The 17,667-nt window shown below is 39.7% G+C and overlaps 1 protein-coding gene and 2 long non-coding RNA genes across 6 annotated transcripts in view; 1 reads left to right on the top strand and 2 right to left on the bottom strand.

The window, feature by feature from the left end:
* Window positions 1-17,667, top strand: part of LOC117938261 — a 19,332-nt gene that overhangs the window by 365 nt on the left and 1,300 nt on the right. The gene's annotated exons all lie outside the window — the stretch shown is intronic.
* LOC117938256 lies at window positions 8,207-11,028 on the bottom strand. Its single transcript, XR_004655359.1, has 3 exons — window positions 10,279-11,028; window positions 8,470-10,242; window positions 8,207-8,217 (listed from the first exon to the last, which is right to left on the bottom strand). It is a non-coding gene; the product is annotated as an uncharacterized LOC117938256 (long non-coding RNA).
* LOC117938255 (E3 ubiquitin-protein ligase HECW1) overlaps window positions 11,205-17,667 on the bottom strand; it is a 186,271-nt gene continuing 179,808 nt past the window's right edge. For all 4 annotated transcript variants that reach the window (XM_034862778.1, XM_034862781.1, XM_034862780.1 and 1 more), the window contains one exon: window positions 11,205-11,738. In XM_034862778.1, the coding sequence (XP_034718669.1) occupies window positions 11,627-11,738 (112 nt within the window). In that variant the 3' untranslated portion in view covers window positions 11,205-11,626. The remainder of the gene's footprint in view (window positions 11,739-17,667) is intronic.

Below are 17,667 nucleotides of genomic sequence, written 5' to 3'. Positions count from 1 at the left end.
GAGATTTGTGTTTAACAGCTTCTGTTAAGAAACCAATGTAAAACTGTTGAAATGACAGAAACAAAGTTAAAACATCACGGAAACATCAGAAGAGTCCGAAACGCACGTTTCCAGCAAAGAGATGTGTATTTAACAGCTTCTGTTAAGAAACCAATGTAAAACTGTTGAAATGACAGAAACAAAGTTAAAACATCACAGAAACATCAGAAGAGGCCGAAACGCACGTTTCCAGCATGGAGATGTGTGTTTAACAGCGTTTGTTAAGAAACAAATGTAAAACTGTTGAAATGACAGAAAAGAGGTTAAAACATCACAAAATGATCAGAAGAGGCCAAAAAGCATGTTTCCAGCATGGAGATTTGTGTTTAACAGCTTCTGTTAAGAAACTAATGTAAAGCTGTTGGAATGACAGCAACAAGCTTGAAACATCACAGAAAGATCACAAGAGGCCAAAACGCACATTTTCAACATGGAGATGTGTGTTTAACAGCTAATGTTAAGAAACTACTGCAAACCTGTTGAAATGACAGAAACAGTGTTAAAACATCAGAAGCTGTTAAACACACATCTCCATGCAGGAAACGTGCGTTTCGGCCTTTTCTGATGGTTTTGTTATGTTTTAACCTTTTTTTTGTAATTTGAACAGTTTTACATTGGTTTCTTAACATAAGCTTTAACAAACAAATCCTCATGCTGGAAACCTGCGAATCGGCGCATTATGATCTATCTGTGATGTTTTAACCTTGCTTCTTTCATTTCAACAACTTTACATTGGGATCTTAACAGAAGCTGCAAAACACACATCTACATGCATGAAATTTGCCGTTTCGGCCTATTCTGCTCTTTCTGTTATGTTTCAAGCCTCTGGCTGTCATTTCAACAGGTTTGCATTAGTTTCTTAACAGTACTTGTTAAACAATCATCTCCATGCAGGAAACATGTGTTTCGGCCTCTTCTGAGTTTTGTGTGATGTTTCAAGCATCTGGCTGTCATTTCAACAGGTTTGCATTAGTTTCTTAACAGTAGCTGTTAAACACACATCTCCATGCTGGAAACGTGCGATTCGGCCTCTTCTGATCTATTTGTGATGTTTTAACCTTGTTGCTGTCATTTCAACAGGTTTACGCTAGTTTTTTACAGTGTTAAACACACGTTTCAATTCAATTCAATTCAATTCAATTTTATTTTATTTATAGTATCCATTCATAACAAGAGTTATCTCACACTTTACAGATAGAGTAGGTCTAGACCACACGCCAGAATTTACAAGGACCCAACAGTTCTATAAGTTTCCTCCAGAGCAAGCAACAGTGCGACAGTGGCGAGGAAAAACTTCCTTTTAGGCAGAAGCCTCGGACAGACCCAGGCTCTTGGTAGGCGGTGTCTGACGGGCCGGTTGGGGTTAGTGGAAATAAAAAAAATAGCAAGAATAGTAGTTTGTAGCAGTTCTTTGTAGTAGTTCATGGCATAGCAGGGCACTGTGCGGCATTACAAGGCACAGCAGAATGTAGCTGGGCACCGCAGAGTGTAGCAGATGAACATGGCATCGCAGAACGTGTAGCGGGACCATGGCGACAGCTGCTACCATTATTTTGGAGCCTCCCTGATCCAAGGGAACATGCTGGGGAAAAAGAACATAAGGACTCAGGGGAATGACTCCCCGGAGCTAGGTTATTAACAAGCATTTCTGGGACACGGATGCACATAAATGAAAAGATAGAAAGATAAAGGAGCTCAGTGTATCAAAGGATGTCCCCAGCTGTCTAAAACTATTAAAGCAAAATCAAGAGAGACAGGGTAAAGAGAGGAGCCTGGTCGGGCTAGAACTCTCCCCAACCGGATCGGGCTGTATGCCAAGTCTCCCTTTTAGTTTTATTATATGCTTGATTATATGATAGACAGATCTGACAACTATGACGAGAAGCAGGTGGGCCGGGTTAGGCGGACCCTGCAACTCCTCACTCCCCAACAATATTGAATTTTTATGCCCTAACAATAAGCTTTATCAAAGAGGAAAGTCTTAAGCCTACTCTTAAATGTGGAGACGGTGTCTGCCTCCCGAACCCAAACTGGAACCTGGTTCCACAGGAGAGGAGCCTGATAACTGAACGCTCTGGCTCCCGTTCTACTTTTAGAGACTCTAGGAACCACAAGTAACCCTGCACTCTGGAAGCGTAGTGCTCTTGTAGCGTTGTAAGTTACTATGAGCTCTTTAAGATAAGATGGTGCCTGACCATGAAGAGCTTTGTAGGTGAGAAGAAGGATTTTAAATTCTATTCTAGATTTTACAGGAAGCCAATGCAGAGACGCTAAAACAGGAGAGATGTGATTTCTTTTCCTGGTTCCTGTCAGAACACGTGCTGCAGCATTCTGGATCAGCTGAAGAGTCTTTATGGACTTTTTCGAGCAGCCTGATAACAAAGAATTGCAGTAATCCAGCCTAGAGGTAACAAAGGCATGGACTAGTTTTTCTGCATCATTTTTAGACAGGATATTCCTGATTTTTGCAATATTACGTAGGTGAAAGAAGGCAATCCTTGAAATTTGTTTTATGTGGGAATTAAAGGACATGTCCTGATCAAAGATAACTCCAAGATTCCTCTAAGTGGTCCTGGAGGCCAGGGTGATGCCAGGGTGATGCCATCAAGAGTAACCATCTCTTTGGATAATGCGTCACGGAGGTGCTTGGGTCCCAGTGCAATAACTTCCATTTTATCTGAGTTTAACATTAGAAAATTACAGGTCATCCAGGTTTTAATATCCTGAAGGCACATTTGAAGTTTAGCTAACTGATTAGTTTCATCCGGCTTGATTGATAGATATAATTGAGTATCATCTGCATAACAATGAACGTTTATGGAGTGCTTCCTGATAATATTGCCTAAAGGAAGCATATATAAAGGTAACAGGATTGGACCGAGCACGGATCTTTGTGGGACTCCATGACTAACTTTGGTGTGCACGGAGGATTCATCGTTAACATGAACAAACTGAGATCAATCTGATAAATAAGACTTAAACCAGCTTAGAGCAGTCCCTTTAATGCCAATTAAATGTTCCAGTCTCTGTAATAAGATATGATGGTCAATGGTATCAAATGCAGAACTAAGATCTTACAGATCGTACAGAGATAAGTCCTTTGTCTGATGCAATTAGGAGGTCATTAGTAATTTTCACAAGTGCTGTCTCTGTACTATGATTAACTCTAAATCCTGACTGAAAATCCTCAAATAAGCTGTTGTTATGCAGAAAGTCACACAGCTGTTTGGCGACTGCTTTCTCAAGAATCTTAGCGAGAAATGGAAGGTTGGATATAGGTCTATAGTTGGCTAAAACATCTGGATCAAGGTTGGGCTTTTTCAGAAGAGGTTTAATTACAGCTACCTTAAAGTGCTGTGGTACATAGCCTGTTAATAAAGATAGATTGGTTATATCTAGTAGAGAAGTGTTGACTAATGGTAAAACTTCTTTAAGTAGCCTAGTCGGGATGGGATCTAAGAGGCAGGTTGAGGGCTTAGATGAAGAAATAATTGAATTAATTGATAAAGATCAGGTGAAGCAAAGCAGTCTAAACATATATCTGGTTTTACAGCTGTTTCTGAAGTTCCTAAGTTTAGAGATATGTCAGTGCCAGTTAAAGGCAGGTTTTGGTGAATTTGCTTCTAATAGTTATAATTTTATCTTGGAAGAATCTCATAAAGTCGTTACTACTAAGAGCTATGGGAATACTTGGCTAAGTAGAGCTGTGACCTTCCGTTAGCCTGGCTACAGTGCTGAAAAGAAACCAGGGGTTGTTCCTATTTTCCTCTATAAATGACAAGAAGTACACTGCTCTGGCATTACGGAGGGCCTTCCTATACGTTTTGGAACGCCAAATCTTCTCAAGTTTCCGCAATATTTGCTTTAATTTGTGAGTTTCAGTGTTATACCATGGAGCTAACCATCTTTGTTTTATTATCTTCTTTTTTAGAGTGGCAACAGAGTCGAGTGTCGTTTGCTGCGAGCCTGCTGCACTATCAACAAAATGATCGATTTGGGAGGGACTAATAGAGTCCTCCGTTACTTTGTGACTTGGTAATGAATTAAATGCTAATGGAATCACATCCATAAATTTAGCTACAGCACTATCAGATATACATCTTGTATAGAAGGTTTTGCCTAATGGCGTGTAGTTCAGCAGTATAAACTCAAAAGTAATCAAACAGTGGTCAGATAAAAAGGGATTCTGTGGGAGCACTATTAAATGTTCAATTTCAACACCATACACCAGAACAAGATCAAGGGTGTGGTTAAAACGGTGAGTATGTTTATGAACACTTTGAGAGAAGCCAATAGAATCTAAAAGAGAGATAAACGCAGTACTAAGGCTATCATTCTCATCGTCCACATGAATGTTAAAATCCCGTACAATAAGAACTTTGTCCGTTTTTTAGCACTAAGTTTGACAAAAACTCTGCAAATTTGGATAAGAATTCAGAGTATGGACCAGGTGCTCGGTACAATATAACAAATAGTACTGGTTGCGTTGATTTCCAACTTGGGTGTGAAAGACAAAGAACAAGACTTTCAAATTACTTTTAATTCAGTTTAGGTTTAGAGCTGATTAGTAGACTAGAATCAAAGAAAGCTGCAACTCCACCTCCTCGGCCTGTGCCTCGAGGACTGTGAGTATTAATATGACTGAGGGGGGGGGGTGGATTCAGTTTTCAGGTTTCAGTAAGACAAAATAAATCAATATTACAATTTGACATTAATTCATTTACTAGTATACCTTTAGAAGAGAAAGATCTGATGTTTAAGAGTCCACATTTAATTCTCCTATTCTTTTGCACTATTGCACTTCTGGTTTTAATTGTTATGAGGTTTTCATGCACAGCTCCTCTTCTGTTTACCTTTGATTTAAATAATTTCAATGGTCGGGGGGCAGACACCGTCACTATGGGGTTTTTACTAGGTAACTCCTGGAATAAAGGAGCAGAGAAGTGTGTTAGACTGGGACTCTGCCTACTGGTCCCAACTCTGGATTGTCAGGATCAGGTGCAGGAAACGTGCGTTTCGGCCTCTTCTGATGTTTTTGTGTTGTTTTAACCTTGTTTCTGTTATTTCAACAGGTTTATACTAGTTTCTTAACGGTACCTGTTAAACACACGTCCACGCAGTAAACGTGCGTTTCGGCCTCTCTAATCTTTTTGTAATGTTTTAACCTCGTTGCTGTCATTTCATCAGGTTTACATTAGTTTCTTAACAGTAGCTGTTAAACACACATGTCCATGCAGGAAACGTGCGTTTTGGCCTCTTCTGATCTTTTTGTGATGTTTCAACCTTGTTGCTCTCATTTCAACAGGTTTACATTAGTTTCTTAACAGTACCTGTTAAACACAGATGTCCATGCAGGAAACGTGCGTTTCGGCCTCTTCTGATATTTTTGTGATGTTTTAACCTTGTTGCTGTCATTTCAACAGGTTTACACTAGTTTTTTAACAGTACTTGTTAAACACACATTTCCATGCAGGAAAAGTGCGTTTCGGCCTCTTCTGATCGTTTTGTGATGTTTCAACCTTGTTTCTGTTATTTCAACAGGTTTACACTAATTTTTTAACAGTACCTGTTAAACACAGATGTCCATGCAGGAAACGTGCGTTTCGGCCTCTTCTGATATTTTTGTGATGTTTTAACCTTGTTGCTGTCATTTAAACAGGTTTACACTCGTTTTTTAACAGTACTTGTTAAACTGTCATCTCCATGCAGTAAATGTGCGTTTTGGCCTCTTCTGATCTTTTTGTGATGTTTCAACCTTGTTGCTGTCATTTCAAAAGATTTACATTAGTTTCATAACAGCACCTGTTTAACACACATCTCCATGAAGGAAACGTGCGTTTCGGCCTCTTCTGAGCTTTTGTGCTGTTTTAACCTTCTTGCTCTCATTTCAACAGGTTTACATTAGTTTCTTAACAGTACCTGTTAAACACAGATGTCCATGCAGGAAACGTTCGTTTTGGCCTCTTCTGATATTTTTGTGATGTTTTAACCTTGTTGCTGTCATTTTAACAGGTTTACACTAGTTTCTTAACAGTTGCAAACTATTACTAAATGCTTTGGTTATTACTGCTTCTACTTTAATTCTCATTTATAAATTATTTGTAAACACACTCCTAAATGGTTTGTACATAGTAAATAAGGTTCTCAAAATGTATGTTCATAAATAGAAGTTTGACACTTAATCACTGGAAAAAAAGTTTGTAAATCAAATAATTTTCCCTTTTTAAAGTATCCACAAATTATTAGTAATTACTTTGTTCATCATTTATAAAGCATAGATCTACATTCATTCTAATCAGTAAAGCATTTGTAAATAGTTACATGGTTTGTCCATGTAAAACGTTAAGGTTGATGTTTTCAATAATTCATAGTTATGCAGTAACCATTTGTAAATTATGAATGTACCATTATTTACACTGGGATGTATTCCGTTGGTTAAAACTAGTAAGTTGATGATTAACAGACTCTTTAGACTTACATTTAGTAATGCCTTAAATAAGATGTTATGATTTAGCAATAGGCCGGACTAATAGCTGGGGTGTTAATACATCTGAGACAAATACTTACCAATAATCCATCACTAATTCAGGAGTTACTGCTGGTTAGTGTAATACATGGCGTGAGCACATCTAAAATAAGGACTTGCTATGCTGTACAAAGCGTTTTTAAATGAGTTGCAAAGGCTAGCAGAAGAGACACAAAAGAGACACATATAAAAAAAAGAAGATATTTGTAACACTCAATGTAGCGAATGTACATTTATGAAATAGCTCGTAGAAGTAAATACAGTTAGTAAATGTACCGTGTGAATTTGTACCAGATCCAGAAGAAAACTAGGTTAAGAGCCAGAGAATTGAACATCAATAAAGAGACTAGGAAACCAGGATGAAGTTCAAGAAGTGTATTAATACACACAGAAATATGGCATACATACAAACACCGGTATGAAAAAATAACAAATTAAATAATTAAGTGCGCACATAAAAGAAACCCTTTTCAGTTCTATGAGCTCAATTGTTCTTTGATGACAAAAGTTCAGAGATGTTCAACGTTGGGGCCCATTTGAGTTTGGTTTGTGTTTGTCCTACCACTATGAAGAAGGAATCCAGGGAAATCCAAGTTCAGAGTCTCGATCCTTTAGCTCTCCACCCAGCCAACTAAACTGGGTATTTCTAAACCTTGGAAGTCTCTGTGATCTGAAGAGTCAATGTGATCCAATATTCCTCTGTGGAGGGTCATGATAAATCATGTAGTTACAAACATATTTTTAGATAGGCTATGAACAAACCATTTATTACAGTGTGAACAAATGCTTTACTGATGATGAATTGTGTATGAACAATACATAACTCATGATGAACAAAACATTAATAGGTAACTAATGAAATGAGTAAAACATTATGAATTGTGTGTAGTTACTATAAAGTGTTACCTGAAATTCTTGTCGATGAGAGTGGATAAAAACGTAGTGCTTGGGAGACAGATATGCATTTTTATAGCTGTTAATGCCGCATCATTGATATACTGGAGGATGTAACCATAACTCAATATAATGGAGTTTATTCACACATGTAATCACACATGTGATTAAGTTCATTTTAATTATAAAATTAACTTATTGCAACTTAAATTGTAGGTTGCTACAAATAAACCATACTCATTTTAAGTGTGTTTATTATTATGTACAAGTCAGTTACGTTACTAAGAAAAGGAAGTTTATCTAACTAAATAATATAAGCAATATTATTTAACTCAACTTGATTTGGCTGGGTTCACGTTAAGTATTGTTACAGTGTTCATGCTACTTAAAAAAGCCTTGCAGTGCTCTTACCTCAGTTTTTATAAGTAAAACACTTTTTAGAGTGATTACACTGTGAGACTTCTGTAATGCGGAAGAAAAATCATGAAACCGAGGATGTGACAGTAGTACATTTTCCGCACTAAGCCACAAATAACCAGATAGCATAATACATAATAGATAAGACACATTTCAAAACTCAAAGCTTCAAAAGTGAAGGCAAACTCTTGAACTGAAGCTTCACATCATAAAAAAACTGTAACAAAAAAAATCATTCAAAGAAAGCTTCTGGACTTCCCTTTACTTATAGATACAATACAGTACAAAAGATTGTAGAAAAAAAAGCAGAAAAAAAGGTGCAACATAATCACAGCTTTGCCCTATCTTGCTTGTGCCACTTAGTCCTTTTAGGAGTCAGGGGCTGGAACCATCATGCTTTGGTTGAATAACAAGAAAGGATGCTGCATATGTTGCCACTTTCTCTCAGCTAATATACATATGTCTGTCTGTAATTTATACCCCATTTACACTTAAAATGTCAATGTCACCCACTGGCAGAAAACAATGTTGATTCTGTAAAACCCCAGATAACGTTCACAGTTTATTTTTTATTTTTTTTACATCCAATGAACAACTTAAACAATTTGTCATTTTGTACAATACCTGGCTACTACAATATGGTTAAGATTAGGGAAAGATTGTCATCATAGCAAATAAACTATGTAGTTAGAGTTAGGCAACAAAAACATTTGGGCAAAAGTTTAGGTGGACAGTAGGAATATTATAGTAATATTATGGCCTGGAACCTTTGCGTGAGGAGTAGGCTATAGAGGTTTTGGTAAGTTCACTTCTTATCATCTCACTTCTTCTTAACTCCGCACAACCAGTTAACTAATTTTTCAAACTTTATAAAACGTGACATCAACCTTTACATTCTCAAACTCACTTTGATGTGTAAAATCAGGGGAGTTTCCCATAATCATTATTAAATAATTGGTTGGTCTTTATAGACAAACCAATGGCTGCAATCACAAACCGCGTAGTTAAACCTGGGATAGTGTGCTTTGAGAGATGATAGTTTTTAAACCTTTTTAACAATGTGGCTGATTAAAGCTTTTTGGTCGTTAACTGTAAATGGGCTATCAGAATCTCCAATGAACATTACCTGTGTTTAAAGTATTAGAGGAAAGCCACAAGGACACTAGGAGAACATGCAAATTGTTTTCAAAAAGAACAAAAGCAAATACTAATAAGTACTTGCCACAACCTCACAGGCCACATGGCAGTAAGTAACTGAGGCACAGTTCCCTTAATGGACTACAGTTTGGGGAATGCAGAGGGTACACTACAATCGGTCATTGTCTGAAACAACACGGTAGACTGTGAAACACATTAGAGTAAAGGTCTAACTATTGCATATACATACATGGTTTGTTAAAAGGCCCCAGCACACATCAAAAGTATCAGGGATCCGATGAAATGATCCTAGGCCCTTGGAGACCTACATGCTTTACACCACTCACATTGTTTAAGACAGTAAAGGTTTGGGATATTGGAGAACCTGCTCCATGCAAAGAGCAACACCATTGTGAAGGTACACAGTCAGAGAAAGCAAGTTTATCAGTGGAGGACTTGAAGAGTACAAGCATTTTCCATTCAAACAGCAGGACCAGGTGAAGCACCATTCTGGCCAAAAGGATTCACAGAAAGTCCGCTTTGACAGCTGTAGACAGTGTTCATTCTTTGTTGTCAAGGAATCATTAACTACCTGATTGCTTGGTTGACATGATCGCCTTCTGTCTTTGCAGAAGGAATCCCATAAGCCCTTGTGTTGAAAGTGATGGCTACTTTGATAGAGATGTGACACCATTGTCTCTACTTTTGAAAGCATAGCAGAGCAAAAAAGCTTGGAGAGACTGTCAAGAGTTCTTCATCTGTAATATTGCTGCCCATTCAGAGATAATAATCACCCAGCTGCTGAGGGAGACAGAGAATAGGATGGTGCAGTTCCTGATCTAGGCCTTTCTGGTAGATACCAATACTTCTTGAGGATCCCAACTGGATAAGGTTTTGTAGTGGTTGTTGAGTCTGTAACTACCTGTTGGTCTTTTAAGGGGATATAGCACACTTTTGATCTTTTATGCTGTTGGTGTATTGTATCTAACTTAGAACAATGGTCAATTGTTTATAAAGTATCCCTATATTATGGTTTCCCTAGTTTTGTTGTGTACTCCTCCATACATTTTTTCATACCTTAAACCAAATGCTAAACAATCTAGTAAAAGTAATCCATTCATCCAGATCATGTCCATATCCTACTTCTACTGCTCTGCATCTTTTGTCAATTGACAAAATATCCTCTCCAATCGCTAATGTGCAGCTCTGACTGGGGCAAACAGTTAGATCTGCACATTATGTATCTGTAAGCATACAGTATGTACCTACATAATACAAGGATCTTTATATTGGTTACAGTTTTAGATTGGATTGTTATAGTCTACTCATCCTCCCAAAGGCCTTGAAATGGCAGGTTTCTGGCACAAAGCTATAATAAATTTCTTTAATTCTTTCTGTTCCAGATCCCAGTCTCAGATCCTCAGGCAGGCTCATACTGGCTCACCACAGTCCAGATAAAATACAGCTAAATACAGAAAAATAAAGCTCTGTTATCATGGACTGTAAAAATAGAGGACATAGCATTGTGATGACACCCGTTGGTTTGTGGACTGCTTTTTTGAAGCCTCTAGTTTGGCAATGCGGGCATCGCCATCTTGTTTTTTTGCAACCGGATGTGACAATTTTTGACAAGAGGGTGGAACTGGGGAGGATGATGCGGCCAAGCCAGTGTTGTTTATGGTTTCATTGGCACTGTGCTGTTCTGAAGCAAGTCAATCAGTGGGTGAAACGTAGACCTCCGGGTACTGGCAACGTTATCACAGTAAAACAGAAAACTTTTCTTTAACATTCCCTCATCACTAACTGTGGGAACTTAAATTACCAGGTAATGCTAGCACTAGCTAGCTAACGTGGTTTGCATTATGCTGAACAAGATTTTTGGCAACCAAATGTTCCAATTAACTTTGATGAAGTGAAAACAGAAGTAATTTCTGTAAAATATTTGTCTCTATATGTTTTTGTATGTATATGTTCCTCCTTGTCTTTACCATACATGAGCTTACTAAAAGTTTTATCGTCATCTTAAGGATACATGTAATACCAACAAGTTCTCAAGTAATTAGCTCTCATAGCAACGTCTTAGATTTTATGGGAAGTTCTTGTTTTCAGTGCTATTGTGTAGCTATAATTTGATTGTAACTGTTTTTCTAAAATTACTTTTATTGTTAGTTGACGCATTTTGGTAAATGCAACTCTAAATGATTTTAATTCCATTTACTTTGGGTATATATATTCAAAACGCAGTTGTAGAGTCGCATATTCTCAAGTTCTAATGATTAATATTGTAATATTGTTTTTAATTATGATCATTAATAATGTAATCATATTATTGATGATTAATAATGTTATTAATCATTCATGATACATATTTCCTGCTGTGGTGTAGCCTAATAAGAGCTATGAGGATCTTAATAACCAGCACCTAGCAAAGTGAGAGACTCTAAACCACAGTACCATAACAGTGACATCCACTCAAATTACAAAATACATTGTTGAGTACAATCTAGTAATCTTTAACACGTATTAAGGCCAGGGGAGTTGCTTTTTTTGCAATTAGCCCAGCACGTGTCAAGCTGAGAGAAATCCAGTGTTGATTTGCATGTCTTTTCTTGATCACTCCAAGCCAAACGTGTTGGTTTCCTCCACGGCAATCAGCAGTTTCTCATACAGCATGGTGTATGAAGGGTATGGAGGCAGGTCCAGGCGGTTAAAACAGGTGTGAGCCCTAAGAGAGGGAGGGAGAAAGAAAAAAGATAGGCATACTGTTTGAGAGTATGGAAATTCACATTATGATGAACTAAGCTGTATAGACTATTTAAAAGTGTTTACTCATACTAATATGGTTTTGTATTTTATTCATAAATTGACTCCTGGGAAACAAGTGCTAATTGTGTTTGCTGATAGTGAGCTGATTAGAAGCAATTTCAATGATACTTGCTGCAACAAATAGTTGATTAATCGATAAAAAGAAAATAATCTGCTACTGTTTTCATAGATAATAATCTAATTATTTTTCTCAATAGACAGCGATGATGTTGTGCTGCCAACGTTGTTTGAATGCACAGAGTATGTGTGTGTGTTAAATTGAAACTCAGATTAGGTACACTGTAGAGTATTTTTTGGTAGAATATTTTTAAGAGAGTCTCAAGTCACATTGGCCTTGCTTTCTCTGTGTCTAAAGGCCTGGGAGTCATAGTGACATGACTTGGGGAGGGTGCAGCTCGATCGGAGAAGCGCCCATGAAATTCATTAACGCAGTAACAAAATTGACTCTGGACAGTTACGCAAAGGATAAAGAGAGAGGGTAATGGGCATACGGACTCTCGGAAAGACTGCTGGTGGTGGGGTAGTCTGATTCCTTGTGCATATTTTCACTAAAGATGATTGACTTCAACTAGAGGACTCCTGGAAGTTATTTCTGGCCTACCATTAAATGAACACAAAGGTTAAATGTGCTGTCTGAGACGACTTTAGTAATCTCAAATCTACCCTGGCCACTGGGGCCCGGCCCGAACCAGCACCCCAAACACAAAATCTTTAATTAGTGATCCCGTAACGTGATGGTCAGGACCAGATTGAGGAGCCAGAACCAGTAAACTAACCAGACTTTTCTGGAATAACTCAAAGGGCTTAGATTCTTAGATCTAAATTCAAAGGTGCCTTAAAAGAAAACACATGTAAGAGAATTCACCTGTTGTCTTTGAGAACAAAAATTCTCAAATTTTGTTTTAATCTGTGAGTGGAGACAATGATACTAATGCAAACATTCAACACAAAGGCTCTTTGTGTAGAAATGCAGTCTTCAAGAAAATGATTTTACAAACATTTGAAAGGCTCTTTGTGTAGAAATGCAGTCTCAATGAAATACTTACTTTAAGGGGCCTTTGTGTAAGGAAGTAAGCCCCAAGTAAATAAAATAAATACTTCTAAGGGTCTTTTGTGAAGGAAGGCAGTCCAAAAAATAAAAAAAAATTAAAAAAAGAGTTGAATAGATCGTGATCTGACAAAGGATCACAGTGAGTGTGTGTGTGAATCATGAACGTGGATCCATCAGAAGGAGGAGGAAAGGCTGTGTTGGTGGGGATATCTTGTGGGTTGTGGGGGAAATTATACTTAGTATGTAATTTTTCTAAAATTCGAACATGAAGAAGAAGAAAAATGTCTCCCTTAAAACAGATTTAATTTTCTGATAATAAAATGTTGAAAAAGAAAACTTGGATGGATCCAATTATCGCATTTCGCTCTCCCCATCAGAGGACGGCGGGGAGGAGGAAAAAGAGGATGCCTCTTCAACACCTGCTGTGAACTCTCACAGGCTTGTGGTGGCACCGTTACAGCAAAGTCATGCTCCAAGATTTGCTTTGTCAATGTCTATCCTAAAGGGCACCATGAGAATGCTCTCAAGATATGTGCTATGCTCGATGACCAGAGCAACAGATCTTTAGCCAGGTCAGAGTTTTTTGATTTGTTCGGCATCCACAGTCATACGCTTCCCTACACTTTGAAGACATGTGCCTGCATGAGAGAAAGTTCAGGCCGAAGAGCGTCTGGATATCAGATTGAAGCACTGAATGGTGGAGTTAGTCTTACACTTCCGACACTGATTGAATGCAATGACATTCCAGACAACCGTGAAGAAATCCCAACACCTAAGGCTGCTCTCCATCAACCCCAACTTAAGAGCCTTGCTGTTGAGATTCCAGCTCTAGATAACGAAGCCCACATCCTTCTTCTGCTTGGGAAGAGACATTCTTAGCGCCCACAAGGTGAGGAAGCAGATCAACGGTCCTAGTAACACACCCTTTGCTCAGAAGCTAGACCTAGGATGGGTCTTGGTGGGTGATATATGCTTAGGGAATGTCCATAAGCAAACGGTTAGGACCTATAAGACAAGCATCCTAGAAGATGGAAGACTTACTTTGTTCAGATCGTGCATAAGTCATGTCCACCTTAAAAAAAAGGTCAATTCCAGCTCATTGTATGGACTCTCTAATGACCGCTGGAATAATAACGTGGATGAGGATTCCCTCAGGCTCACAGTCTACAGTGGATGATGATAAGCATGCACTCTCTATAGAGGATGAACACTTTCTAAAGATCATAGACGAACAGGTTTTCCAGGATGAGTCTTCCAGCTGAGCAGCTCTCCCCTTCAGGTATCCGAGACCACCTCTGCCAAACAATCGAGAACAAGCTGTGAACCATCTGTCTTCTCTACGGCGAACACTAGAGCAAAAGCCAAAAATGAAGGAACAGTTTGTTGCTTTCATGCAGAAGGTGTTTGACAACAACCACGCAGAGCCAGCTCCTCCACTTACGAAGGGAAAGGAGTGCTGGTATTTACCAACTTTTGTTTATCGGAGTTTATCACCCAAGAAAACTGGACCAGTTCAGAGTGGTTTTAGACTCCAGCGCGAAATGCAATGGCATCTCTCTGAACAATGTTCTGCTCACTGGAACGGACCTGAATGACAGCCTCATGGGTGTCTTGGTTCGCTTCAATAAGGAGCTTGTGGCCGTGACTGCAGACATTCAACAGATGTTTCTCTGTTTAGTGAGAGACAATCATCGGGACTACTTACCCTTTCTCTGGTATCGTGGTAATGACCCAAGCAAAGATGTGGTTGAGTATCGGATGAGGGTCCATGTGTTGGCAACAGCCCCTCGCCAGCCGTGGCCACCCACGGCCTCAGAAGAGCTGCTATAAAGTGAGAACAGCAATATGGATCAGACACCAGACACTTTGTAGAACGTAAGTTCTATATGGATGATGGACTCATTTCTTTTCCTACTGAGGAGGACGCCATTACACTGCTAAGGAGAACACAAGCCTCTCTCTCTGATTCAAACTTGAAGCTTCATAAAATAACATCAAACAGCGTAGATGTCCTGCGAGCATTTCCAGTGGAAGACCATTAAAAAGACCTCAAGGACTTTGACCTGGATGGAGAAACCATTCCCACACAGCGCAGCCTTGGTTTGATCTGGGAAGTTGCTCCTGACACATGTACTTTCCAGGCTTCTTTTAGCAACAAGTCATTCACATGTTCTTTCCACAATTAACAGCCTTTTTGATCCTCTTGGGTTTGTTGCTCCTGTCAATATTCAAGGAGGTTTCTACTCAGGGTGCTGTCCATGGAAGTAAGTGACTGGGATGCTCCACTTCCACAAGAGAAATGAGGTGCGTGTGAGTCATGGAGAGACTCACTACAAGACCTGGAGCAGCTTCATATCCCTTGAGCTTACACAGTTAGCTCTCCCACAAATGCCAGGCGAAAGGAAATCTGCATCTTTTCAGATGCTCCAACCAAAGCCATCGGTGCCGTGGTGTATCTCAAGACAACTGATGACGTTGGTCGGATTAACATCGGGTTCATTCTAGGAAAGGCAAGACTGGCACCACAAACAGAGCCCACAATACCCAGACTGGAGCTGTGTGCGGCTGTGCTAGCAGTGGAAAAGGCTGAGCTTGTCGTCCAGGAAATTGACTTCCAGCTTGATGCAGTCACCTTCTACTGTGACAGTAAGGTGGTACATGGGTACATATATAATGACGGTTCTACATATATGTCCACAATAGAGTTCAAACAATTTGACAATTCACACAGCCAAAACAGTGGCATTATGTACCTACAGAGCATTATCTTACCAATCGTGCTTCCAGGTCTGTTCAAGCTTCTGACCAATACCAACTGGCTGACAGGACCAACATTCTTGTATAAACCGCAGGTAACCTACAGCGGACAGTTAAATGTGTTTGAGCTCATTGATCCAGACTCAGATACAGAGATCCACCACAAGGGACAAGCTGTGTCACTAGCACAAGGAACCAGCCACTCACCCCGGAGAGATTTAACAGATTCTTTTCCTGGAACTCTTTGCAAAGAGCGGTTGCTACACTAATTCATGTTACTCATTTGTTTCAGTCCTCAACCAGAGTTCCTTCTCAGTGCAGCGGTTGGCATCAATGTACAAAACCTCACAGAGTCAGTGATCTGTCAAAGGCAATGAAGACAATAATCTCCTCTGTGCAGAAGGCAACCTTTTCTGAGGAATTGGACACTCACAAGAAAAGCACACTATCCAAGTTAAATCCACTCATAGATGAGGACGGCCTGCTTAGAATTGGTGGCAGACTAAAGCTGGCAGATCTGAGCAGCGAGGTGAAGAACCCTATCATCTTGCCTGGTAAGCATCATGTCTCCACCTCGCTCATAAGTCATTATCATGAGCAAGTGGAGCACCAAGGCCGCACTTTCACTGAGGAAGCCATTAGAGCAGCTGGAATATGGCTCATAAGTGGCAAGAGCAGTGTTCTTTATGGATGCGTCATTTGTCAAAAGCTACGTGGAAAAATGGAGAGGCAGAAGATGTCAGACCTGCCAGAAGAGCGGTTCAGCACTTCACCACCTTTCACGTACACAGGTCTGGATGTATTCGGTCCTTGGGATGTGATTGCGAGGCGCACAAGAGGAGGCTTATTGCACAGTAAATGTTGGGCAGTGCTCTTCACTTGCCTGAGCACTCGCGCTGTACACATAGAAGTCATTGAGTCCATGGATGCTTCATCCTTCATTAACTCACTAAGAAGATTCTTTGCTATCCGTGGGCCCTCCAAACAGAAATCACTCTGACAGTGGAACAAATTTTGTTGGGGCTTGCAATGAACTAGAGTTCAACAAGATAATGAAAGAGTCTAAGGTACAGAGGCATGTCAACAGCCAAGGTTGCAAATGGGATTTCAATCCACCCCACTCTTCTCATTTGGTGGGTTCATGGGAGTGCATGATTGGAGTGGCACGGAGAATCTTGGATTGTATGCTGATGCGCACACATCATTTGTCTCATGAAGTCCTGTGCACTCTGATGGCCGAAGTGACAGCCATTATCAACTCCAGGCCTTTAGTTCCAGTCTCTACAGATGCAGACTATCCTCTGATACTTACCCCGATGATGCTTCTTACTCAGAAGCAGAGCGTTCCATCTCCAACCGGGAAATTCACAGAGAAGGAACATCAGTGGCGCCAGGTGCAGACCTTAGCCAATCAGTTTTGGAGTCGCTGGAAGCGAGAATATCTGCATACTCTACAAGTTCATCACAAATGGCAAGACTTATGTCTTCAGACTGAAAGTCTTCAGACCTGTATCTGAGATCATTCTACTTCTGAAAAAATAGGGATGAGGCCTGATTAGTTGTTATCTATCTGTGACATATTTACAGATTACAGGCGGGGAGTGTTTTGCTTTGCTTTGTTTTGAGGTTTAGTGAATTAACCCCCTACCGGCCTATTAACCCTCTGAGCCCGAGACACTTGCCCACGAGTAAAAAAGCACCTTTGATTCATAGTTTATTAACTTTTGAACGGGTCTTTCTAGCCTCTACAGGGGATTTTCTATCCAGCCTGGAACTTCAGCCTCTTTGGGCTTTAAATCCACACTGTTATATCCAAGATTGATCAACTCTATGTCCATAATTCATCGCGTTTTGGCTCATTTCTGCCGCTGGCTCTGCTGCTTCTGTGCTCTATTCTCTCTCTCTCTCTCCTGTCTGTTTTTCAGGAAATACATGCCCATATATGGGAGATAAAGTCAACCCTCTTGTATGGAAGGCCAGAGGGGACAAAAAGGCCTTTAGACTCTATGGAAGGCCAAAT

The sequence above is a fragment of the Etheostoma cragini genome, chromosome 22, assembly GCF_013103735.1.
Source record: "Etheostoma cragini isolate CJK2018 chromosome 22, CSU_Ecrag_1.0, whole genome shotgun sequence".
NCBI lineage: Eukaryota > Metazoa > Chordata > Actinopteri > Perciformes > Percidae > Etheostoma > Etheostoma cragini.
This window is presented reverse-complemented; position numbering and strand designations above follow the sequence as displayed.